The following is a 26874-nucleotide window of genomic DNA, read 5'->3' as shown; positions in this document are numbered from 1 at the left end:
TTAGTTAATGATTAGTTATATTAATGATCAGCTGTTAATAGAGGTCAATCATGATCTTTCAAACAGATTGAAACATGTTCAACATTAAACAGAAGTGAAGCACAAACTTTACCAACATCTGATTATCTTATTATGTCACACAAATCACATTTTGCAGAAAAAGTAATAAATGAAGCTCCTAAACATAAATTAGGGAGGAGTGAGCCAATCTAATCTTTCAATCAACAGCCTGAGTATACAAGCAGCCGCTTACCAATCCCTAGCATCAGCTGTTCCAGTATCCCTCCACCTCCCTAAACTCCACCTTCATCTTAGGTTCCTCGCCCTTTAATCTTCAGGTCGTACATTTCACCACTGGGGGTGTATAAGAGCTCGAGTTGAAGCGGCTTCATCGAGCCCCTCTCCAGTGGACAGCAAGCCAAATAAGTTTATCCTAATATCTTAAAGATTTTATGGGCAAACAAACAAAGCATTAATGCCTATCAATTTTAAGTGATTATTAAAGAGAGAAAAAGAAATGAAACACAATTTATTATTAAATCATCTATGTTCAATTTAGTCTGTATTTAGTTTGTTATTAGTTGTGTATTGATTTGCCTGTTAAATTTGATCTTGTTAGCGCCTGGATCTTTTTTGCCCAACGATCGCATTAATCTCTTCCACCACTTTTGCTTTATTGTTTAAGATGTTTTTTCCAGCAACCTCCATTAGATCAGTGATCATCTTAGCGCTGAAAGGATTTTGAAGCGTGCGATATCTCTTCCTCCAGTCCTCAATTTTACCTGAAGAAACAATAACACACTTAAATCAGAACACAGTTGATAAGTCAGATTTTATTCAGGTTCATTGTACGATTTTAACTTGCCTCCACAGTTGACCACGTTAAAGAGAGGGATGTGAATCACGGTTGGAACGTTTTTGCCTTTGAACACATAGAAGTCCTTCGGTTTCTCTGAGTGTCCATCGGGAATGTTGACCTCAGGGAAAGGGATGTTTCGTTTCCTGCACATCTTGGCAGCTTCCGTCACTGTCTGCAGTGGAAAAGCATTGCAAATCACTTTATTACAAGTGGAAGTACTTTCAGGTGTTCATGTGTGTTGCGGCAGGCGTAACAATCTGTATCTGACACTCAGATGAATGGGAATGCTAACAGATAATTCTCCATTAGATTATTTTTGTATATACCACATAAAGATGGCGAGATTCAAACTTTTAAATTGGTTTTCTTTCTCTTTTTTTTTCCCTAGTTAAAATTATATAAAGCATTTTAGGTTAGTGTGACCCCTGATGGTAATTTTGTCTGCAAGATTCTTAAAAAAATAAAATAAAAATCTTCTTTTGTGCATAAAGTCATACGGGTTTGGAACATGAGGGTGAGAGAATGATGATTGAATTTACATGAGAGTATGTGTGCATTATTATATTAGAGAGAAATACTGTATATATATATATATATATATATATATATATATAATACCATGAAAGGATCACCATGACTGAAATCCAGGGAAATGATGAGGTCAGTGTTTCTCTCTTTTCTCAGCACTGAGAAGTAGGGCGAGTTGAGCAACAGTCCCGCGTCTTCATAGTCTCTCGTCTTACTTTCCAGTAGAGCGGCGGGCACTGCTTCATTCGACACTTTATGAGTGAGAGATCACAAATGAGTCATGTTTATTATTCACATTGAATTGCCAGTTATCAGCAAGTCTCTTCTCACCTGTCATGTTGTGGAGAAAGTCATATTTCCTGCCCCAAATCCACTGAGTCATGCATTTATAAATGTTGACGGTAAGACCTGTACAACAAATACACTCTTTAAAATAAAGTTTCTTCAATGTTTTTTTCTTTGGTTCCTTAAATGGTTCTTAGGACTGTCTTTGTGACTTTCTTGACGTACTTTGGAGATTCAAGAAGTTCTTGAAGTTTTACTTTCTTCAGATCAGTGTTTAATTATTTTTCTAGCTATAAAGGAGTAGTTCACTTTTAAAAAAACGTTCTTTTGCTGATAATTTACTCACCCCCTTGTCGTCCAAGATATTCACGTCTTTCTTTCTTCTGTCGGAAATAAATCAAGGTTTTTGATGAAAACATTCCAGGATGGACTTCATTGGGTACCAAACGGTTCAAGGTCCAAATGAGAGTTTCAGCGCAAACTGCAAACTGTTCAAAGGGCTTTAAACGACACCAGACGATGAAAAAGGGTCTTGTCTAGCGAAACGATCACTCATTTCAAAAATAAATAAAAAACGAAGTTTCATAAGCACAAATGCTCGCCTTACTGGGATGCGCGTTCGTGACTCTCCTGTTCGAATGTGTTCATCAAAATGAACTAATCTTTTTTCGAGTCATTTCGTTCATTTTGTTCGTTGAATTTTCATCAAAAACCTTAATTTCTTTTCGAATGAAGAAAGAAAGACATGGACATCTTGGATGACACGGGGGTGAGTAAATTATCACCAAAAGTCTTTTTAAAGTGAACTACTCTTTTAACCCTTTAAGACCGACGGGAGCGTCGGCGCTCCGGTTTGCGTGTGTCTGTTTAACAGCCTATAGAAACTGAAACCAAGTGGCTAGCTCAATCATTCTTTTTGCATACAAAACCAGAGATGTAAAATTGTCAGATCAAGCCTCCAACATGCGCATGTTGCGTTGTTTTCACCCTCTAATGAGTCTGTACAAAATGCGCAAAATGCGTTTCTCAAAAAAATCACAAAAATGCATTGCACGTCTTTGCACACATGATCTGTAGATCTGCGATTGATAGTGACGCCTTCCGATGGCGCATTGAGGTATCACGTTCAGTGCACATGGCAGATCAAGCCTCAACATGCTCATGTTGCGCGGTTTCCACCCTCTAATGAGTCTGTAATAATGCGCGTTTCCAAAAAAACACACAAAAATACATTGCACGTCTTTGCACACATGTGCTATAGATCCGCAATTGGTAGTTGCGTCTTCCGATGACGGATCCATGGACTGATCACGACATCACTTCCTGTGCACTTTGACCCCAGCTTGTGTCGCATGTAGTGACGTCAGAAGCAGCGTCTTTTGGCCATGCGTTTGACTGAATATATAATAGGTTTGACTCGCACTTGACTCCCATCTGCTATATGTTCCTTCTTATCATTATTGTCTTTTTTACCATTGCTTCATTCTATCATTTCTTTCTCGTTTATACACTCGCAAATACAAGCACATTCACACACACACACGCACCCCCCCCCCCCCACACACACACACGTGTGCGCATGCGCGCAACGTTATGTCAAAATGAAAGTACACGGACGCACCGAATTCCTTCTGCTCATCGCCTTTATTTATTTATTTTATATTTATTTTATTATTAATTGTTCTGACAGGGTCTATTTAATTTATATTCTAACCAATTCAATGTTTAATCAATGTTCAAAAGCAAAATGTTATCTGTTTGACCACAAATGTAATTGAATATTTTACATATGGCATTTTACTCCCCTTTTTTAAATGAGTGTATCTTAAAAACTAAGTGATGTAAACAGTTCAAATCAATTCTGTATAGTTTTAAACTGTTTTATGCACATTTTTCTCATTGACAAGTTTGAGGTTTACATTTATCATTTTTTTGTATTGAATAAAATATGGAGATTTTTTTTCAAAAAAATTGTTTTTCTTTTTGTTTATTGCATTTTTGAGATATTTATCTAGGTACTATTGATTTATTACAAACATAGCCTTCAAGTAGAGAAAGTAAGGATTATTTTGATGTATGGCATGTGAAAATGCTCAAAAGAATGACAGCACAGCATGTAAAAATAGAAAGATATACTCTGGTGGAACTGTTCTATGGCAGGTCATAAAGGGTTAAAGAACTAGTGCATAGACGCTTTTGTAAAGGAAATAAAAAGTTCTTGGAAATTCAAGATTTGTTTGTAACACTTAATAACGAAACGCTATTAAATATTTGTTAAGCATGAGTAAACAGTTCATTCATCATTTATAAAGCATTACTAGACAATAATAAGCAGTTGATAAATACAGCTATGAATCACTTTTTTCTTGATTTATAAGCATGCGTTTAATAATTGTATTTTCATCCTTTGTTAATGATTAATTAATAATTTCTAAATAAAGTATAGCATTATTTACAAACCAGTTATTTAAGAGTTGTCATTCATTCATAAGATCACCACTACTTAACCTACCCAATACACAATACACATGCATGCTATAAAGACGCAATTAGTGTGATCGGGTTGAGTAAATACAGGTAGTTATAAAGCATTTATAGTGGTCAGTTAACTATGTTTGTGAGCTCATCTAAAGTGAGGACTATTGTAAAGCATTTATAAATGAGATTTAAAGGCACATCAATCTTCTAAACAGTAAAATGTAACGAACACAACACAGTGATACAGAACATAGCAATATTTAACAGCCTTTAAATCTCCTTTAAAAATGCTTTACAAGGCATAGTCCTCACTTTAGATGAGCTCACACACATAGATAACTGACCACTACTAAATGCTTTATAACTACCCGAATTAACCCTGAATTACAACATAAATACATGTTAATAAAGCATTTATTAACATACCGTCTGAATAATAAGATGTATGAATGCACATTTAAATAGTTTATTAATCATTTACTCACATGTTCTAAGTAATCTTATGAACCACTGAAAATTCTTAAATAACTAGTTTATAAAAATGCCATTGTTCATTTAGAAATGATAAGTTGATCATTAATAAAGGATGAAAATAAAATTATTAAACGCACTAAAGAGATGCTTTTAAATCAAGAAGGCATTATAGCTTTATTTATAAACTGCTTATTAATGTATATTAATGCTTTATGAATAATGATTTAACTGTTTGCTTAACTAATGATTAGTTATTATTAAGTGTTACCGATTTGTTTACAGCAACGTTTTTCAAAACGGGGATATCACAAAATGTGTGAATGTTGGTGCATCTGTGCCATGCCATAGGAAAAACAATTTAAGAATGTCAAAAAGCATCACTATATTTACATATTTCAGACATGACACGAGTGTTTCGCACATCAACCCTGTAGGTGACTCCTCGTGGACTGAACACAAAACAAATGTACAGCGTGACCGTATAGTCCGATTCATGAACAAATGACTCAAACTAGTTCTTTTGTTGAATTATTCAGATTCACGTTTATAATCAGTCCGGTAATTTTTTTACTGATAAACATGTAAGGCACCAAGAAAGAAAATATGTATTCTCTCTTTACCTGTATTCCTCACACTCTTGTTTTCATAGCTCACCACAACAATCCTTATTTAACGTTAGTCTTGGGCCACAATTTAAGTATTTGGGCTTTATTATTGATTCTTTTATTTTTTTATTTAACAGTCAGACATACATACCAGTTGGTTTGTTTGTATGTATGTCTGACTGTTTATTATTGATTCTAATCTTTCTTTTAAAACATATTAAGAACGTGTGCAATAGGGTCAAGTTCAGTTTAGCTAATTTTAGACATATTAGAAATGCACTTTTAATGCTGCCAAATTATTCATGGATACAATGATTGTGTCACATCTAACATACTGTCTGACAAGCTGGGGTCAAACTAACAGTTTATAATTAAAGCCATTAGCAACTCTTTATGGAAAAAACTTTCGGACCAGAAGCCTAATATATGTATATAAACTTTTTTACAGGCTCTAGGCCCAACTAGAGGTCTTCACAGTGCACCCGAGACCCGTCGGCCCCGGACCCGTACGGGTTCGGGTCTATATTTTAAATGAGCAGCCGGGTCTGGGTCGGGTCCGAATCTATTACTTCGGGTCCCGGGTCTGTTTAACATTGTGTGTAATACCAACGCATTCTCGTCCTTTAGCGTCATATAGGACGCGCTGTATAACAAAACGGCGAAATACTACTCACATGGCACCCGTTATCGTTAATATAACACGCGCTGAGAACGGGCTGGTACACGTGCGATTGGAGTGCAATCTCAAACACGTGTCTTGTTTCTATGGCAACCAGAGCAGAGCGTCCGCCAAACCGCGCTTTGCATTTTCTCCAATGTTTATAATAATATAAATGAACCGTCTTGTTTAATCTTAAAGTTTTGGTGGTCAGATTCAGACTCAATGAAGAGCAGAGAGCACAGATATGATCAAGCTGAACAAGCAATCGTTATTATAGTTCAAAAGGGCAAACAGTTAAAGTTATTATGCGAGTTAACTCGAGTCAGAATGTGCATGTGCAAGGCTGCATTTTTCATCCATCACCGTGACATCAAGTGGACTTTTAAAGCTGAAATAATGAGTGGATTAAGCTTGGAAAAACGAGAGAAATAACATGGATAGAACTTTCTTGTCGGTGGATTGTAATGCATCACAGTCAGTCAGATAACGTCAGGAAGTGAGACGACGACTACTAAAATTAGGTAAGACAAAAAGTTTTATTTTTCGCAACTCGTGTGAAATAATATGTGACAATCGGGTCCAGTCGGGTTTGTGTCTTCCTGCCGGGTTCGGGTCCAGTTTTCAAATAATAGACGGGTCCAGGTCGGGTCCGGGCAGTACATTTATGACATTTCTCGGGTCTGCACGGGTCCGGGTCCAACTTTTGAAATGAACGACGGGTCCGGGTCGGTTCGGTGTAGCACATTACGGGTCTCTTACGGGTCGGGCATGAATTTTTGGACCCGTGAAGACCTCTAGGCCCAACAACAGGACATAGCCTACACCAGTGTTATGTTACACGTGTATTTGTGTGACACGTGGCTCATTCATGAAGAATGAAGAGAGATCCTTGCGAGATCCTGGTGGTCTCTGCAAGATCTCAGCGAACTTTCTGCCAGATCTCAGCTTATGTCTACAGAGTTCATTTGTAGAATGTACCACTTATAATGTTTATGAGGTGATCGTTAGATCCATTGATTTGAGTAACGTTTGTGAATTTCCTTGTGGGTTTATTTGGTTATTGCTTTAACAGGCGTGATGTGAGATTGACACGTGAAATGAGATTCCCTCGTAAACATGTTTAACTGTGCTGCGGCAGTTGATGCTATACGCTGGCAATGCTATAACGTCTCTGCTATAACGTCTCTGCTTTTTAACGTCTGTTGCGATCGTGTTAATTTGTTTTTTTCAACATATACACACTGTATAATCATCAGAGATGCACGCAATTACATTCGGAAATAGACAAGCTTTGTTTACATAAATGCCCCAAGCAAAGATATCCCGTCAATTTAATAAACCTTTACAAACCCAGCCAGTATAATCACAATGAATTAACACATCCAAAATTATTTAACATATCGGAGCCTATAACAGCTGCAAAGCGTCTAATTTGTAAACAAAATTATTTACGCACTAAATCCAGCATAAACTCTGGCACAATTTGCATATTTTTTAAATCTCAAAACAGATGTCACATCCCAAACTGCACATCAATTGGCTGCCGACCGCGTTTTTCGCTTGATAGTTGCATAAAGTCGAGAACTGCTCAACCTTTTGACGCTCTCAACGCTTTCACCGGTCCGCTGTCAATCCCAAAATGCACTACGCGAGTGTGAAGCTCGACTTCCATTGGAATGAATTGAAAATGCTCGGCTGCTCCGCTCGCACCGTGCTAGTGGACACACACCGTTAGGCTACATGTGAACGAGCGGGCTGTTAATCATTAGATCAAAGTTTTGTTAACTCTTACTGACTGTGGAGGACACATTTAACATCAACGGGAGGTAGAGTTATCTTTATTAATAAGGCGTGGAGTGTTTTATCATTATTGTATTTTTGTTCTTAGATAGTATAGTTTAGTTAAGGCGGTGCATCCGCTGAAGAATTCAGTTTTATTTTTACATTTTTCTTTGTTAGCCAGTTTAGAGGGACGGCTATAAATTAGATATTATTTTTATGTTTCGATTATTTCAATGATTTGACAACACTCCTTTTCTTTTTCCTGATTTTATATTATTCCTGTTTTTCCTTGTGTGGTTTACCTCATCATTCATTCCTGATGAATAAACGTCTAGAACTTTAAGTGACGTTTTTTGGTGGGGTTTTTTTTCTGCCTTCGCACATCGCAACAGTGCTTCACACATTAACAACTTTCAACACTAACAACCCAGATAGCAAACTGACATTGAATCAACGTGGAAATATGACATCGAAACAACGTTGATCTGACATTGTTTTGCTCATCGAATTAACGTTGAACCAAAGTCAGACGCGTCATTCTTTCAAAACTAACGGAAAATCAACTTGAAATCAACGCATTGTTTCAACGTTATGAAAGCAAACCAATTTTCGATTATCATTTAGCTTTGAAGAATGCCGCGTCTGACGTTGGTTCAACGTTAATTCGATGAGCAAAATCAACGTTGTTTCAATGTCATGAGAGACGTCGTTTCCACATTGATTCAATGTCAGTTTGCTGTCTGGGAACCACAAAAAAAAAATACATAAACAGTTCCCACCAGTCTATAATCCTTAAAAGTCATAAACTGCTAAACTGGGAAGATGTAATGAAATACAAAAACATCTGTTTGGTCTACAAAATTATACATAATACCACTCCTGCTTCGAGTATGAGTCTGAAACTGCTTCATAGGGCTTTGATTATGAGGCGTGTCTTAACCGAAACAGGAAAAAAACAAAAAAACAAAAAAAAAACCTCTGCACTCAATTGGATAGTCGGTAGACCTTCAACCAAACAGAGCAATGCAGTAAGGCAACTACTTTGCATTTCACAGTTGTCAACAGAACTTACTTATTTTAGAAGTAAAATAACAAGTGTTGCTAGTTCTTTTACTTGGTCCTCCATGAGTGCAACCAAAGGAGAAACCACAACGACCACAAGCTTTATATTACGTCCCATCTTCTTAGCGACCATCGGAGCCAGCTGATAAGTTACATTTTTCCCGAATCATAGGAAGGACGGCAAAAAATATCTTTCCGATTGACAAATGCCTTGATTGCAGTTCTCTGTTTATTAAAATGAATGCGCTGTCTTGTCGACTCATTTTACAACAGACGCAATAGCGGAATCTACACATCTCAATTCTCCAGTTGCATTCATCTTTGAGGGAAACCAGTTTAAGCGCTCTTTGATAACATGATAATTACATCCCTGCAGATAATCTGTCCATCATCGTATAAAGCCCGCCCTGGCAATTTGATTGGCCCAATCGTTGTTTGACTGATCATAATTACTCCTCAATGGATCGAGTCCAGACCAAACTTCCCGACCAAAAAACGTTGTGGGCGGGGTTCGGGCTGGCATCCAGGCTAACTACTGCTCCTTTTTCATTCATAATCCAACTGTCACGAAACACACACAGAAGACAGAAAATCCAAGAGCGGTAGTTTTAATAAAAGTGCAATCCAAACTCATAGTCATCCAGGTAGGGGGTCAAAATCCAAATAATCAATCCGAGAACAAAACAAAAACAAGAACCGGCCAGAACAGACATCAGAAGTGTGGTGACACAAACCAAGGACTCCATAACCAACACTAAAACAGACAGGGTATTTATACACACAATCTAACAAGGTGATGGCAAACGGCTGAGTGCAATGAACTGAAGAGTGACAGACAGAATGCTGGGAAATGAAGTCAAATGTGAAAGACACTGTGAGGAAGAGGACCTCTAGTGACAATCAAGGGAAACACAACCAGACACTGTGACACCAACGCTATAATAGCAGTCAAATTACCAGAAGAACCACACAAGGTGATCTTCTAATCCCATTTAGGAAAAGCACATTTGGTCAACTATCATTTTCTGTTAAAGCGATACAAAACTGGAATTCACCGCCCACTACAATCAAAGATATACATATATTCCACCTTTACTATACATCTGTCTGACAAATACTGCTGCACATATTAATTTGACAGATGTGTTGTGTATTTGATATGACATGATCGTAGTTTCTGCTGCCAGCCTCAATGTTATGTCCAGTATGCGCTTCAATGTGTCCTGAATATTGTTTGTGTTGTATTGTTTAATTGCATGAATTGTTGTTATGCCTTTGCAATCTGTGTCTGCTTGTCTATTTGTTTGAATTGTGTGTTACATGTTTAGTATGTCTGTCCCCTCTTGAGAAGTCCTGCTGTAAATATAATTGTAATGTATTTTATTGATGTATGTCTTTTGACAACTGGCTGGGTACTACAGCTGGAAATTAGCCGTAGAGGCTAAAGCTGCTCTTTTTATCAAAAGGGACTGTCCACGTCATTATAAACTAATAAACTAAACTTATGCTGATGCAATGAAACTAATAAGTAGCCCTCACTCTATAAACTAAAAATGTTCAATAAAAGAGAACAAATGCAAGTTTTTTCTCTTCACTACAAATGTGTTTAGTAGTTCTCGAGATAAATTACCTAGAATTACCACTCTATGGTCCACGTATGAGAAAGTTAAGGCTTTAGCCATTAAATCACACTGGCTTAAACTGGAAGCTGAGTTACGGCTATTTAAAAGATGAAAATGTTTTTTTGGGTAAAGTGGTTCATTTATTAATCTGGCTTGAAAATCAAAAGTGAAGTATATATTGTATGTATCAGTTCCACCTACGGAAATTGAACCGAACACTCAAATTGTGGCATACATCCATGGTGAAATTCTTCATGTACAGGTTTGCAGCTTCTTTATCAGCGAGATCCAGTTTCCCCTGTTGAAAAATTAGCTGACTTTTGTCTCCAGCGAGGTCTGTAAAAAGAGGACAACAAAACTGAGTTATTCTTATCTGACAACATATAATTCTATTTTTCCAGATTAGTCACCTTCATCTCATGTTTGTTGGCAGCATTCTGAGCTTACTAATGAAAAACTGTGTGTGCATATAAAAACCAAACATTTGCATTGGACTTATCATCGGTAAACTCACTCAAAGAGATTCTGGAGTCTTAACACAGTTCTGACCAACTATGTGCATGGGGTTTGAATCAATCCAGATTTTAATTTATTGTACAAAGTAAAACCTCAGACACAGGGGAGAAATTTTTGCATATTGCCATTTCAATTTTCGCTGCTTAATTGTTTGTTTTTCATACTATTTTAATTTAAAATTTTGCTGAAAAGCCATTAATATCTGTCGGGTAATAATATATAATTAATAGTTTTGTTTTTGAAGAAATGTATTCTTCTTAAATAAGTGTAAAGGATCCTGTTGTGGCTTATCTACAGTAGATTACATATTTAATTTGACATGACCTTGGGTCATAAAACTGCACATGGAACATGGGTAGAGGTGATCCAAACACAAGCTTTATTAAGAGGAGAATCCAGAGACAGGTACAGGGAAACATGCAAGGGTCAAAACCAGCTAAGCAGTCCAGATCAGCAATAATGCAATGCAGGGATAAGGCAAACGGGAAGACCAGATACAGGCAGGGAGTCCAGGAACCGTGAAACTATAAAACACTCAGAAACAAGAAGCCAGGAAAACGCTCGAAGCAGTCAGACACTTACAGTACTGAGCCCTGAACAAAGGGAAAACTCAGGCTTAATTCAGAGACGCTCAATCTACAACAGACGCAACAAATAAACCATAATCAGTCCAGGGCAAAACATGAATGAAACAATAAACTAGGAAGGAGTCCCCCCCAGAGGCTCAAGCGGAAACTTATTTAGCAGCCATATCACCCTGTACCCAAGACTGGTTGCCCACTGAAGCTAAGCAGGGCTGAGCCTGGCTAGTACCTGGATGGGAGACCTTCTGAGAAAACCAGGTTGCTGCTGGAAGAGGTGTTAGTGAGGCCAGCAGGGGTTGCTCACCCTGTGGTCTGTGTGGGTCCTAATGCCCCAGTATAGTGATGGGGACACTATACTGTCAAAAGAGCACCGTCCTTTGGATGTGATGTTAAACCGAGGTCCTGACTCTCTGTGGTCACAAAAAAAAAATCCCAGGATGTCTTTCGAAAGAGTAGGGGTGTAACCCCGGCATCCTGGCCAAATTTGCCCAGTGGCCTCTGTCTATCATGGCCTCCTAATCATCCCCATACACTGATTGGCTTCATCACTGTCTCCTCTCCACACGTAAGCTGGTGTGTGGTGGGCGTTCTGGCTCAATATGGCTGCCGTTGCATCATCCAGGTGGATGCTGCACATTGGTGGTGGTTGAGGAGACTCCCCCCTCTATGTGAAGCGCTTTCAGTGTCCAAAAAGGCGCTATATAAATGCAATGAATTATTATTATTATTACTTCAGCCGCAGATCGTCACATAACCCCCCTTCTAAGGAGCTGCTTCCAGACGCTCCTAAGAGCTCCGGAGGGAGGTCGACAGGGGATGGGATGGAGGGCCAGGCCCATGGAGAGGCAGGAGGCCTGGAGACAAGAGCGCGGCACGAGACCACGGGGAAGCATGCTCTGCAAGTAGCCAGGGCAGAGCATGCTTGGCAGGAAGACAGGCTGGAGCATAAGTGACAGTGGAACTGGATGGAGCACACATAACACAGGACCAGGGCAGAGTACACTTAACAGGGGACCAAGACGTAGGGAGCACAGGGTTGGAGAGGATCAGTGACATGGAAAGCTCAGGTGAAGGTGGTCGTGCAAAGGTCCATGTGGACGCCACCTCCATGACCCTCTCAGGTGTCGGTGGAAGTGCAAAGGTCCACGTAGATGCCACCTCTATGGCCCTCTTAGGGTACCTACTGCCCCCCCCCCCACAAAAAAAAAAAGTTCTTGGGAAAATTTAAAGCTAAAGCTTCCGGGCTGGAAACCGCCACTGGAAAAGGCTCCCGAAGCATGAGAGGCACAGGTAAGGCGAGGCGCAGAGGCGGGGCTGGCTGTGTGAGGTGCAGAGGCGGGGCCGGCAGGGCGAGGCATCTAGGTACGCTCAACAGAGCCTGGCGAACCGAACAAGTCCTCCTTCTCCTCCTGCGGCGTCTCACTTGACTTGATTCACTCACTTGACCGGATGATTCACTCACTTGACTGGATGATTCACTCAATTGACTGGATGATTCACTCACTAGGCTTGATTCGGACCTGGACGCACTTGACTCACTTGATTCGGCACTTGACTCACTTGACTCGGCTGGCATGCGCTCAGACTCAGTAGAAACTCTTGAGGCAGGAATGCAACAGAGCTCACGTGAAGTGTTAGAACGATGGGATTCACATGTTGCGTGGTTTCGGAGGAGCCTTTACGTAGCGCTGGTTCAACTGGGCTTTCATGTAGCGCAAACTCGGCGGAGCACGTGTGAAGCGCTGGTTCACCGGGAGACTCTAGATGCGTGGATTCAGTGGGTACCTTGTAAAATGGCAAATCGTCGGGTCCTCTGTGAAGAAAAAGTTCCAAAAAATCCACAGTAAAAAGCGAACTGCTCATGGAAAGGGTCAGATCAATATATTGGGAAAGAGTCCAGGAACCGTCCTCGGAAACGGTATAGCAGAGCCGAGCGGTTCAGACAGTCCTCCCCGAAAGAATAACATTAAACAAAAATCATCCAAGTAGGACTGACGAGAGAGCTTCAAAAAATCCATCACAAAAACCTTGAGAGGACGTTTTCCTTGGCGGAGGCTTACGATCTGTGCTGTGGGATCCTTTACGAGGTCCGTGTTCCTCTCAGCCACTGAATCAGTGGTGGCTCAGTATTCTGTCATGAAACTGCACAAGGAACATGGACATAGGTGATCCAAACGCAGGCTTTAAGAGGAGAATCCAGAGACAGGTACAGGGAAACATGCAGGGGTCAAAACCAGGTAAGCAGTCCAGATCAGCAATAATACAATGCAGGAATAAGGCTAACGGGAAGACCAGATACAGGCAGGGAGTCCAGGAACCATGAAACTATAAAACACTCGGAAACAAGAAACCAGGGAAATGCTTGAAGCAGCCAGACACTTACAATACTTAGCCCCGAACAAAGGGAAAACTCAGGCTTAAACCAGGGACGCTCAATCTACAACAGGTGCAACAAATAAACCATAATCAGTCCAGGGTAAAACATGAATGAAACAATAAACTAGGAAGGAGTCCCCCCCAGAGGCTCAAGTGGGCACTCAGCTGCAGATCATCACACCTTGCTGTGAGGGACACACTGTCCAGTCAATCGGTTTCTGTTGTGCACTTTGTGTCAATCTTTCAGCCAACAAAACAAGAGGACAAAAACTCAAAAAAACATGCACTGGATATTAGACGTGATCTGACAGTATAACCCACTGAACATATTCTACGTCTGTCCCCCATTTTTATTTCATTGGCACCAATATTAAATACATTTTTTGGGCAATAAAAGTGGAAATGTTAAATGACCTTTGTTTGTTTGTTTGTGTCTCCTCAGAAAATGTAACCCTTATATATAAGTTCTAGCTTTAAGAAGTTTTACTGTTCACTGTTGTTCTGATGGAGTCCTCAAGAGCCGAAGGATCTTTGCCATTCAAAACATAGAGAATCATGTTCACAAGGTCCAAGAGCACCTGGAAACCTATGTGAGAGTCTGGATCTTCTGAAGAAAACAGTAAACAAACATGAAAACACTGAATGTTTTATTAAATATTTTACCATTACCTATCAATAAATACATGGAACAAGAAATGTTTTACCTTTCTCCGTTCTATCAGGGGATTTAGAATTATTTATGAAATCTGAAAAACAAAAAATACAAAACAGAGTTCATATTACAATGATTTGACTGTCAGTTTTAGGCAGAACTGATTCTTCAAGACAAATGCAGCAGCACCTTTTATCAACTGCCAGATGAAATTCACATTCTCGTCTCCATCAGCTAAAGCGCTGCCGCACAGACCTGCAGAAAACACACAATATCAACGTAACAAATAGGAAGATTAAAATAAATAGAACAAAAGCCTATAATTTTTTAATATAAAATATGTATATACAGTATATAACTTTTGCTTTGGTCAGATTAGGTAAGGTGGGTGGAATAAGAAATCTCATTTCTAAATATTCAGTGTATAATTATGCTTGTGACTTTTCATCTGAACATTTGTGACATTTATTTCATCAGAAGAGTATTGAGGTTAAAGGATAATTTTGTATTATTATTATTTATTTTGTCATTGGATAGGCCTATCTGTAACCATGTATGCAGAGAAGCTGAAAACAGAAGACTCAGGTTCTCACAAAACACTAATTAAGTTTAATTCTTACTCAAACGCAAGCAAACAGGCAGTGCAAACACATCTAAACATAACAGAGACTGGACGGCAAGGGTGAAGGCAAGGGGTGAGTCTTAAATAACAAACTGAAACAAGTTAATAAATGACACACAGCTAAAACCAATGAACTAATAATGAACTAGTAACCATGGAAACTGAACAAAGGAACGTCTCGGTTACGTATGTAACCATACATACAGAGACGTTATGTTGGATGATGAAGGAGAATGGGGGTTTTGCTTAGAAAACCAATCATCTTCGAGTATTAAAAAACGAGGCAATGGCAAAGAAATTCCATAGGTCTGCAGAATTTGCATCATGTATCTCCGTCCCACTGCGTGGGTATATAAGGAGAATGCAAACGCAGCTATGTCTTTGCTGAGGAGCCGAGACTGAACTCAGGCATCTCCCCAGCGGTACAGCAGAAGTGGAAGGGAGACGTAACGTCTCCGTTCCCTACTCAGGGAACGAGGGTTACATACGTGACCGAGACGTTCCCTTTCGTAGTCACTCTGAGTTACATCGGATGACGGAGAATGGGGGTCCCCCAAGTAATCACGCCACCTTCACAGCTGTCTTCCAGTGCCCTGCGAAGTCTGAACCCGTCGTGATATTGGCACGGACGAGGAGTCCTACTTAGCACAGGAATACCAAGGTACACTGGGGAGCATATCTCAGAGGAAATATGCCGCAGTATGCTTACCCGTAGGGAGGACTTAAGAATACACATATAGCCCAAATGGACTTCATATGGAGGAACACTGGAGTCACCAACCCGTAGGGTGGCTAGAAATTTAACTCCAGGGGTGGCAAGGTGGCTTGCCAAAGGAAGATACATGCTCAAGGAGGCTTACAGTGGAAAATACACATGTGGGGGTTACTAAAAGGAACCATGCACACGGAGGCACCTAGCTGACGCACAGGCAATAGACACTGGCACCAGCATCAACAGTGCTGGAGGAACTCAGGGCTCAGACAACAGAGAAAATATCGCACTTATCCAGTCCGCGGAGTGGAATGGCGAGCAAGCGAAGACACCTGAGTGTGTCCAGTACTGGCCGGATGAGCAAGTACATGAGAGGACACAGGCTCCAATCGGAGATTGTATAATCTGGCGAATGTGTTAGGTATCGCCCAGCCTGCAGCTCTGCAGATGTCTGCCAGCGAGGCGCCATGCGCTAGAACCGAAGAGGAAGCCACATTTCAAGTGGAGTGCGCTGTCACAACAAGGGGGCACGGTCGACCTTGCTGTTGGTAAGCCAAAGCAATGGCGTCCACTATCCAGTGAGACCACCTCTGCTTTGAGAGAGCCCTTCCCTTCTGCCTCCCACCATATCAGACAAAGAGCTGGTCTGAGGTCCTGAAACACTGCGTTCTGTCTACGTAAGCATGGAGGGCACGTACTGGACAGAGCAGTGCCAAGGCTGGGTCTGCCTCCTCCAGGGGCAGCGCTTGCAGGTTCACTACCTGGTCCCGGAAGAGAGTAGCAGGAACCTTGGGCACATATCCAGGCCAAACCCAAACCCGAACTCCAGACACGCTTCGACAACGGAGAATGCCTGCAGGTCCCCCACCCTCTTCATGGAGGCCAGTGCAACCAGGTGTCTTAAATTCCTGTCGGCATTTACAGGAATTTAATCTCAACTGATTGCAGAGGCTCAAAGGGAGGCATCTGCAGGGCATTTAAGACCACTAAGAGGTCCAAGAGGGTACGAGAGGAGGGCGAGGAGAATTCAGTCTCCTCGTGCCTCTCAGGAACCTGACGATCAGGTCGTGCTTTCCCAGCGACTTACCTTCAACTGCTTCATGATATGCGGCAAAGGCGGCCACATACACCTTCAGGCTGGAGAGAGACAGCCTTCACTCCAACCCGTCTTGCAGGAAGGAAAGCATGACTTCCAGTTCAACGCATAGACGTGTCTAGTAGACGACGCCCTAGCGGAAGTGATGGAGCCACAGGCTCCCGTCCAGGAGCCACACGTGGATTCTCCAAAGATCGGGACGAGGGTGCCATAGGGTGCCCCGTCTCTGAGAAAGGAGGTCCTTCCTCAGAGGAATTGGCCAAGGAGGTGCTGTCACGAGGAGTATCAGTTCGGAGAACCAGGTCCAGGTGGGCCAGTACAGCACAACCAGAATGACTTGCTCCTTGTCCTCTTTGATCTTGCACAGAGTCTGTGCGAGAAGGCTCACTGGGGGAAATGCATACTTGCATAGGTATGGCGGCCAGCTGTGCGCCAGTTGCCTCCGTGCCGAGCTTGCCCTCGGTCAGGGAGTAATACAGGGCGCAATGGGATGAGTCGTGGGAGGCAAACAGATCTAACTGTGCATCCCTGAACTGGTCCCAAATCAGCTGGACCGACTGGGGATGGAGTCGCCATTCGCTAGAGATGGGCCGGAGCCGTGACAGCTCGTCGACTGCAAGGTTCCGATCTCCTGGAATGTAAATAGCACGAAGGGTCCTCAGGTGCTTCTGACTCCATAAGAGGAGGTGGCGTGTGAGTTGCGACATACGGCGAGAGCGTAGACCACCTTGTCGATTAATGCACGCTACTGTCGCGGTATTATCTGAACGGACTAGTGCGTGTTGACCCTGGAGCAACGCATGGAAGTGGTGCGGGGCAAGGCATACTGCCAGAAACTCGAGGCAATTGAAATGCATAAGGCGCTGGGGTCCTGTTCAGGGGCCCGCGGTGGCATGTCCATTGCACATGGCGCCCCAGCCCGTGACAGAGGCATCTGTAGAGACAACAACATGCCTGGAAACTCGTTCTAGGGGAACTCTGGCCCGTAGAAAGCTGAGGTTTCTCCATGGGGTTAAGGTCTGATGGCAGGTCAGAGTTACTGGAACTCTGAGCATGCCGCGATGCCATGCCCACCTCGGGACTCGATCGCGAAGCCACAGCTGAAGCGGTCTCATATGAAGCAGTCCAAGTGGCATTGCCGCAGCTGCGGATGCCATATGCCCCAGGAGCCTCTAAAAAAGTTTCAGTGGGACCGCACTCTTGCCGTCGAACTGTCGAAGACAAGTCAGCAGTGAATGTGCGCTCGCTCATAAGCTGCTCGGACATGGCGACCGAGTCTATCTCCATACCGAGAAAAGAGATCCTCTGCACGAAGCAAAGTTTGCTCTTCTCCAAACCTGATCCTGAGAGTGAGCTAAGATTAGCCAGTCGTCGAGATAGTTCAGGATGTGAACCCCTTGTCAGCGAAGCAGAGTGACTGGCCCAGGTCATGCTCCGCATCCTGACAGAGGAGACCAGGGAAGGACCAGCGTTCCGCGGTAGGAGGACGCCCTTAGCGGTGAGCAGGCAGAGGCATCTGTACCGACGGCTTGGTGGAGGCAGCAGCTGGCCATCAGGGCAGAATATGTTTGATAGCCTCAGACTGCTTCTGAGTGATTGAGAACTGCTGGGCAAAGTCCTCAACCACACTGCCGAAGAGGCCGGCCTGGGGGTCGGGTGGACGTCCCGTATATCGGCTAGGTTCAGCCAAAGGTGACGCTCCTAAACCACGTTAGTGGCCATCACCTGACCCAGGGACCGTGAGGCCACTTTCGTCGCTCGGAGAGGTCAGCCCTGGGTCAGTCCTGCCCTCGTTCATATCTCTGAGCAGCTGGGCCTGTAAGTTGCTCATCACATGCAGAGCGGCGGCTGCCTGTCCTGCAGCTCTGTGAGACCTCGCCACCAAAGTAGACGAGAATCTACAGGCCTTGGATGGGTGCTTAGAATTACCGCGAGAGGATGGGCTTTGAGGACACAGTTGCATCGCAACAGAGCGCTCAACCGGGGGAATCCCAGTGTACCCATGGGCAGCTGCCCCATCGAGGGGAGAAAAGGTGGAGAAAGCTGACGAACGTTCACGGGAGGTCAGGGGAGCTTTCCATGACTTCGACAGCTCCTATTAGTGGGCCTACTCGTGTTACCCCGGTTCGGTCTTTTCTGTTTGTGTGCTTTGTTATGTTTACCATGTGCTTTTTTGTTTGCCATTTCTTTACCCCCTTGTACCCTTTTCATTAGTTCATTTGCCTCACCAGTTATCTCGTATTACCCTCTTCATTTGTTGCCCTATTTTTTCCCTTGTGTGTGCTGAAACAAATTCCCAAATTTGGAAAGGACACCACCTCTGCTTTATGTCCATATTTTAGACTCTTAATCCTATTTTGGAAATGAGCACCTCTTCGAAACCTGGTGCCACCCCACAACAGGTAACACATATTATTTGGTTTAAAGGGGTCTGCCATTTTTGTACAAGTTCATATGAATGTTTAGGGTCTAAATGAAAACTTTGTTATATACTTTTATTAAAAATTCTCATTAGTATTTTAAGAAAACACCATTTTACCTGGTCAAAATCAGCTCTTGTTTTCAGCAAGCCGTTTCAGTGCATTATGCCTTTAAATAATAAACCCTGCCCTCTGTTCTGCGGGCGTGAACGGATGTGGAATGTTGCCTTGACAACAGTTGAAGGTTTTGGAGAGAGAATGACAGCACGAGTTTCTGAGGACACATCTGTGCAACCGTATCAGTTTGAACTGGAGTAACTGTTCACCGGAACAAGATGACGCCACAAAGAAGTTCGACAATTAAGGCTTGAGGACGTTTCTGAATGGTTGGTTAACGTAATGTTACTTTGATCTATCTTTGTATGCACTGGCAGAGTAGAGTAGTGAGATACGAACGCTATGTTTACTGATGTATACCTTAGTTCATTGAGAGATTGACGTTACAACTAATGGTCATGAAAAACTTTTTCCTGCGATTTGCAAAGATTAATATAAAGATTAATAAAACTTTAGGTGCAGAGGGAACATAAATAGTTGGTACCGATTATTTTTTCAGGAGCAGCTTCTTAGCAAAACCAGCTTTATACTGATCCTCGTTTATAAAGCAGTCTGGTGAGAAACGATTCACGCAAACAAGAAAGTATTGACATTGATAGTGGGGAATATTCCCTTCGTAAACAAAACTCAGCCACTGCGTCTTCATCGGTTCAAATTTAGGAACATCAGAATGATTTCTGTGTTTGTTATTGCACCCAAGAACAGAACAACACAATCGCTTAGACGCCATTCTGCTCCAGTGTATCAACAATGACGGACTATGATGACAGCTCGCTTGCTCAGGGCGGGTCTGTGTTGAAACACTGCTGTCAATCAACAACCGCGGGAGGGGCGTGCGACCGTGTGGCTCAATTTGAGGCAGGGGAAAACAAATAAGGAGATTAAAACAAAACCACTGGATTAAGTTAAATGATGGTTGTGTACAGGCACTGACAACACACATTGCAGTACAATCAACTTGTAAAAGTGCATGCACCATTATATGACCCCTTTAAGAGGCTAATCTGTTAGCTATTTAATAGAGTGCCGAAGTGAAGACGTCACTTTGTAGGACAACTCGGAAGCTAGCGGCGCATGGGTTCCCGCCATCAAAAAGCTCTGCATTTTCCCCATAGACTTTTGGAAAATCGCAAGAAAACAAAATAATAAGATCAGTGTTCAACAAAGTGTTGTGACCCTTACACATTTTGTCTATCAGGATAATCTTTACAAGTTCATCCAAAATGTATAAATAAAATAAAATGCTAACTCACTTCCGCGTTTTGGCCTACAAAATGACGTCATAACTTCGGCACTCTATTGGTCTGACATTATTTGACTCTAACAATTTTGTCACAATATATACTGTAATGACGTGCCGGTGGATGAATGGATTGTTATGACTGGCGTGGGTGGAGTGGTGGAGTGGGTTGAGTTTAGTGAGTGTTTTCACCTGATCACTGATGAATGGGAAGGTCCAGGAAGCAGTAATTATTGTGAATTTCAATGTCATCCGAGGGTTTAAAAAAAGGTGAGCACAGTGAAGGAGCGAGTCTGAGAAGCGGCTGTTCTTGCAAATGCCTACTGCACTCAAGGTTGGGGGGTGGGTGCCGTTCGCATGCTAATTAGGGCTGCCGGCGGTGAAGATAGTTTAGCGGGTTAACCGATACAGATAAGGCCGGGTATAGGAGTGCGTGGGCAGCGCGGCTTCTCAGCAAGGGGTGCTCCGTTCCCGCTATAGTTCGGAGGCCTTCTGAGTGCTGGACTGGCGTCTGCTTTTCCCCCTTGCCAACCAGCGCCAAAACCTAGACCCCGGGGGAGGGTCTTACATCCTGGGAGAGTTAAGTGTTGAATTTTAGAAGTATTATTATGTGTGTGTGTGTGTGTGTGTGTGAGAGAGTGTGTGTGTGATTTGCTTTAAAGCTGGTAGTGTAACCATTTCATGACGGGGTGGGAGGGTTATGATTAACTAAATCTTTGTGTAGTAGTCGGAGGGCGCCTTAAGTTTGAAGTTTACGTGCATTTTGAACGTGTGCAGTGTCCTACGGGATTGATGTGTGTGTGCTATAGCGTTGCTATATTTATTACGGTGTTTTCTGTGGAGCATGATCTCTTGTGGTGTTATTCGCCCCGGCTGATTTGCATACGTGTTTGGTAATTCAAGAGCCAGAACCACTCTGAAATGTTTGGTAACTGCCTGAATTGTATCAAATAAAGATTATTTTTGCTAGCTCTGTGGTGCCGCTTGCTTTTGTAGAGTGAATTACTCTAGCTGTGACAATTTTACAACACTAGCCTAGGTTTAATACAATATATTTACATGGAATGTTTGATTTAGTATTTTACATTAATTACAGAAAAAAAAATCATTAAAAGTATCACATGTATTTTAGATATTCGACAAAAAGCAGATGATAGGGATCATAGACTGTAATAAAAGATGGACGACGCCCCTTCGCTCTTTTCCATCGGAGAGAACTGAAGCCGCCAGTCTCTCGATATGGCGCTGACATCTTGGGACTTGAGTCTGCGCACTTGCGTTTTCGGGACCAGACATGCGCAGTCGTGAGCAGGAAGTAAAGCTGCGAAATCAAGGCCCCGCCCTCATTCTCGCTGAATCAAACGCAAGCACACGCTCCGCACTTTTCTTAAATGGCCTCTGTCTGCTCCGTTCCTCTCCAATGGTGTCTGCTGATTGCAATACCTCGTTAAAATAAGGTAAATACAACTACTAACCACATAATCAACATTATTAAAAAAAAGTCCGCTGGTGCTTCAGTGATTACTTCGCAAAGAGAACCTGTCAATCACAGCTGTCAATCATGATGTCAGAGCACCATTTTTACAGCATCAAATAAACAAATTTTAAAAACAAACACTTGAAATTACATCAACGTGATAGAAACTAAATTAAATGACAGAAACTATATTTGGGAAAAGGATATGTGAAGTGTAATTGAATTGTTTAGTTGGTCTCATGTCCTGTTGAATAACATGGGGAGGCGGGGTTTATGACCTATACTGGGACCGGCCACTGGGGGGGGCGATCGAGACGCTTTGGATTAAACTTTTGAGGGCTTGTACGGCATGCTTAATAGGGATAAGTTTACCCTAGGTGGCTTCTTGCACTATAGGTAGGATGCTAGTTTTCCTTATTAGAGAGGCAATATGATCCTGTATTGAAATGTTCAATTTTGAGCAAATACTAAATTAGCAAATGTTTTCATTTCCCCCCCTAATAATATGTTGGAGAAAAATCCTCTCTAAATACTCAATGTGCTGTTGAAATTGATTCCTAAACAATTTAACATTTCGACTCATAATGTTATTGTTTTCACTTGGAGATGAGCATCTACTACAGACCTGATCACAGTATCGATCTATTAGTTTGTTACCTTGCAGGTACAGCATGTCAATTTCAGGCTGCTTCTTGATCATGGAGCCTTTATCAAACTGACTGCCAAAGCTGGAGGTTCCCACAAATGCTCCAATAAGGGAAAAACCTGCTTCATGTGGAGTGATCTCAAACCAGGGGTCTGCAGACAGAAACACGTCCATTTAACTGCTGACATTAACTCGCAGTCTTTCTTTTAGACAAAGACACAAACCTCCTTCCTTTATCTGTTTGCTTTGCTTGTCGATCACTGTGTAGATGGGAAACGGGTCTTTACTCTCCTGGTTCCAATACTTTGTTAATGGTTGTTCATCGATCTATAGAGAACGTTATTGTAGTGGAGAGACATATACAACTAGAAAATTATTAAGAAACATATGCATAGTAAAGGCTTTCACTGTAAAAAGGGGAAACATCATTTGGGGTTCCTCAGATCGCCACACTGATGGAACCCTCTGAAGAGGAACATCTCTGAGGAACTTATAAAATGTCCATATGTTCCTGCAAAAATTCTGAAGACTGTCAACAGTTCCTCCAGTGACCTCATCATGAAGAAAAGGCTTTGAGACACTTGAAACATACTGGGGTTTCTTGAGGTCATCACATCTCTCACAGAACCACAATTGTAAATGGACTTTACAAAGAGAGAACCCATTTGGGTAACACTTTACTTGAAGGGGTGTGCATAAGACTAACATGACACCTTCATAATTATGACATATGTTATGAAAATGAAGGAGGTTTTATGCATGTTTGTGACAACTGTCATTAAGTGTCATTCACTCAGTTATGACATTTTTAATGCAAATATGACATTGTTTGAGATATCTTTGTTATGACACCTTGACATAAACCAATACATCATAACCTGTCAGTGTCTTGGTAATGACAACTTGAGATTACTAAAACAACACAACCTCTCATAAACATGACATAGCAGATTAATTATCAAACTTAGGAAACCACCTAGCTTTATTTGTTAACATTACATTAAACTGTCAGGTGGTTGGTTTTGACATTGGCTGTCATGAAGCCATTATCACATTTTAATGACAAAAATGTGTACCACTGTAGTTGAGGTCACGAAAAATATTCATGACTGAGTTATAATGCCTCATGACAGCCAATGTCAAAGCCAACCACATGACAGTTTAACTCAATTTTATGTAAAGTTGTCATGACAAAGACACTGACAGGTTATGATATCCCAGATAGCAAACTGACATTGAATCAACGTGGAAATATGACATCGAAACAACGTTGATCTGACATTGTTTTGCTCATCGAATTAACGTTGAACCAACGTCAGATGCGTCATTCTTTCAAAACTAACGGAAAATCAACTTGAAATCAACGCGTTGTTTCAACGTTATGAAAGCAAACCAATTTTCGATTTCATTTAGCTTTGAAGAATGCCGCGTCTGACGTTGGTTCAACGTTAATTCGATGAGCAAATCAACGTTGTTTCAATGTCATGAGAGACATCGTTTCCACGTTGATTCAATGTCAGTTTGCTGTCTGGGATTATGGTTTATGACAAGATGTCATAACAAATACATCTTAAACATTGTCATATTTGCATTCAAAATGTCATAACTGAGCGAAAGACACTTAATGACAGTTGTCATAAACATGCATAAACCCTACTTCATATTCAAGACATATGTCATGGTTTATGAAGTCATGTCAGTCTTATGCACACCCCTTCAAGTAATGTGTTACCCATGTGGGTGTAAATTTCACCACAATTTCATTCTCAGGGTTCTTTTAGGCTTCATTTACTTATTTGTTTAGCGACTTATAAGTGTGAAATCTAAAATGTATAATCTTAAAATGCAAAATTAGATTATAGATCCTATACCAGAGGATGGCAGCTAGATTTGTAGTACTGTGATCTAAACAACGTTACAATATTTTTAAACACTTCTATTACAATCTATTAAAAAATATCCAACACGTAAAACGTGTTGACCTCATAAATACGTCATGGAAGCTGTGTTATGAATAATCACAGACCTCTTTCACATATGTGGTGACGACCATCGCTGCCCAGAAGTCAGTCATGCTGAAGATGTCTTTCTCATTGTAATATTTCTCCAGTTTGGCAAATGCATCTCCCCAGCAGACTGCAGGACCGCTGAGTCTCTGGATGATCTTGTCTTTCACCGCCTCTAGTTTGGTGGACCAGTCTGGCTCCTGATATAAGGAGGCCATGCACCTTCAGAGGAACAACAATCTGCTGTCATTTATGACATTCAATACATCTGTGTGTCTCTTTGTTTGTTGTTTCTCAGGGTTTGTACCAGGTGGATCCAGAGACTCCGCTCAGATAAAGGACACAGTCCAGAAGACTGGGAGTTTTCTGGAGTTGAACCAGGGATCCCAGCAAACCCACCATGGCTCTTTCTCCTCCTCCAGATCCCAATAATGCAATGTTTGGCACTTCATCCTGAAACACACACAGTTTCGTTTCTCAAACATTTGATGTTAAGCAGCTACAAAACCATTTAGTAGATTAAGAAGACAGCCAGGCAGATATATGAAGTATAATATATTTTACCACACTGCAGTGTATCCCAAGGTTCTGCAGGCCTTGTTGAACAGTGTTTCTCCTGCTGACTCTAAACTCCTCCTCATTTTTATGCAGAGAGTGTTCAATTCTCACCTCACTGTTACAGACCATGAACATCATCATCACACACTGTTATGTTGGATTTCATATTCTTGATTTGAATACAATTTAGTATAATGTTCATTTCGAACAGTTATTCTCATAATTGTTAATTTTGTCATAGACTAATTGTGTAAGTAATGTAGCAGTATATGTAATGATACGCACACGCACTGCTTCAATCATAGGAATCTGAGCAGGATTACATACCTTTCCTGAAGTTTGGATGAACTCATCTATAAAAAAGTCAGTAAATCAAAATAGCAAATCATTAATTATTGAAAAAAAATGTGAATTGACAAGTGAATACAACCTACACTAAACGTGAAATAACGGGCTGAATTAGTTTTTTTTTTAAAAGCAACGTTAAATATAAGTGTTTCACCTTAAAAGTTGCTAAACAATTTAATCTTTTAATTGCTGTCATTAAAATAGAAACATGATATGAAATAGTTTTACATTTCTTCTAACAATAATTACGGTGACTTTTAAATAATAATATTATTGTAAATAATATTAAATGGCCATAATACAGCTATTGCCACTTAAACATATTTGAATGGCACAGATGTTTATGTGTGGAAATGTGAAATAATCCTGTTTTTTTTTTTCATACTCATACTGATCTTGTATTTATGCACATTTGTAAGTGCGCAGATCATTGTTATCTTATTTAAAAAGGTGGCAGCATGGATTAATTTAATCAGCTGCTGTCACATTACAATTATAATGACTTTTAATTGTTATTGCTGACAAGACATCAGATAAATAAAGCTTTAAATTATATACTCACTGTTCTTGTGTAGTCTTATAAATCCTGAGAATTCACCAGCAACACGTTTTCTCTCTGACAAGGCAGAAGAGGTCCTTTTATAGGGCTCTAAAACTAAACATCATCATTAGGGGTGGAGATGGTGGCCATTAATTTTTACACACACACACACACGCACGCACGCACGCACGCACGCACACACACACACACACACACACACACACACACACACACACACACACACACACACACACACACACACACAAGGTTAAGTTTGACATTACTTCCTTAATTTGGAATTAACCTTGTGTTTTCTACATTTCACTTCACACTTGATATACATCCAACTTGCAGTAGAACACGTTGTAAATTGTTGCGCAACATTCAAGTCCTCGCCTTTATTTATGAAACGTTTTAATCAAAACAGATCAAAGCAGCTTTAGTAAAAACGATTTGATGATGCAAACAGTTCCTTTCAGCTGTACATCAGCTGTAAAAGAAAACTGCCATTTTTCAGCTGAAGACAGTTAAGTCAATGAATCATCAATTATTAAATTAGTTTATTTCATCTATCTGCAGAAAACAGTTCCCATCCAAGTTTCAGTGC

General features: G+C 41.2%; 1 protein-coding gene and 1 long non-coding RNA gene across 3 annotated transcripts; one reads left to right on the top strand and one right to left on the bottom strand.

Annotated features, from left to right (window-relative positions):
- Window positions 1–482: 482 nt before the first annotated feature.
- On the bottom strand, window positions 483–26377 carry LOC120466754 (cytosolic phospholipase A2 gamma). 2 transcript variants are annotated; one of them, XM_039655355.2, is made up of 15 exons: window positions 26289–26377; window positions 25706–25731; window positions 25385–25493; window positions 25128–25273; window positions 24841–25042; window positions 23039–23141; window positions 22826–22966; window positions 14674–14739; window positions 14537–14578; window positions 14320–14439; window positions 10558–10692; window positions 1718–1795; window positions 1478–1638; window positions 866–1031; window positions 483–782 (listed from the first exon to the last, which is right to left on the bottom strand). In XM_039655355.2, exons 2-15 carry the CDS (start codon window positions 25729–25731, stop codon window positions 616–618), a joined length of 1662 nt encoding a protein of 553 aa, XP_039511289.2. In that variant the 5' UTR covers window positions 26289–26377; the 3' UTR covers window positions 483–615. The 2 variants fall into 2 exon arrangements, 1 of the variants encoding a protein (XP_039511289.2); XR_016146622.1 differs by having other exon boundaries at window positions 645–782; window positions 1492–1638.
- On the top strand, window positions 19586–25197 carry LOC148973450 (uncharacterized). Its single transcript, XR_016146623.1, has 2 exons — window positions 19586–19720; window positions 25119–25197. It is a non-coding gene; the product is annotated as an uncharacterized LOC148973450 (long non-coding RNA).
- Window positions 26378–26874: the final 497 nt, after the last annotated feature.

This window comes from Pimephales promelas, chromosome 15 (assembly GCF_988280905.1).
Source record: "Pimephales promelas chromosome 15, fPimPro1.hap1.1, whole genome shotgun sequence".
NCBI classification, from domain to species: Eukaryota; Metazoa; Chordata; class Actinopteri; order Cypriniformes; family Leuciscidae; genus Pimephales; species Pimephales promelas.
This window is presented reverse-complemented; position numbering and strand designations above follow the sequence as displayed.

What these genes read in the sequence shown, in the direction of transcription:
- LOC120466754 (XM_039655355.2), bottom strand. Translation starts at nt 25,731, where the DNA reads ATGAGTTCATCCAAACTTCAGGAAAG. An exon ending in CAAACAGATAAAGGAAGGAG is followed by an intron (nt 22,967 to 23,038) that starts GTTTGTGTCTTT and finishes TTCTGTCTGCAG; the next exon opens with ACCCCTGGTTTGAGATCACT. An exon ending in TAACGTGGTCAACTGTGGAG is followed by an intron (nt 783 to 865) that starts GCAAGTTAAAAT and finishes TTGTTTCTTCAG; the next exon opens with GTAAAATTGAGGACTGGAGG.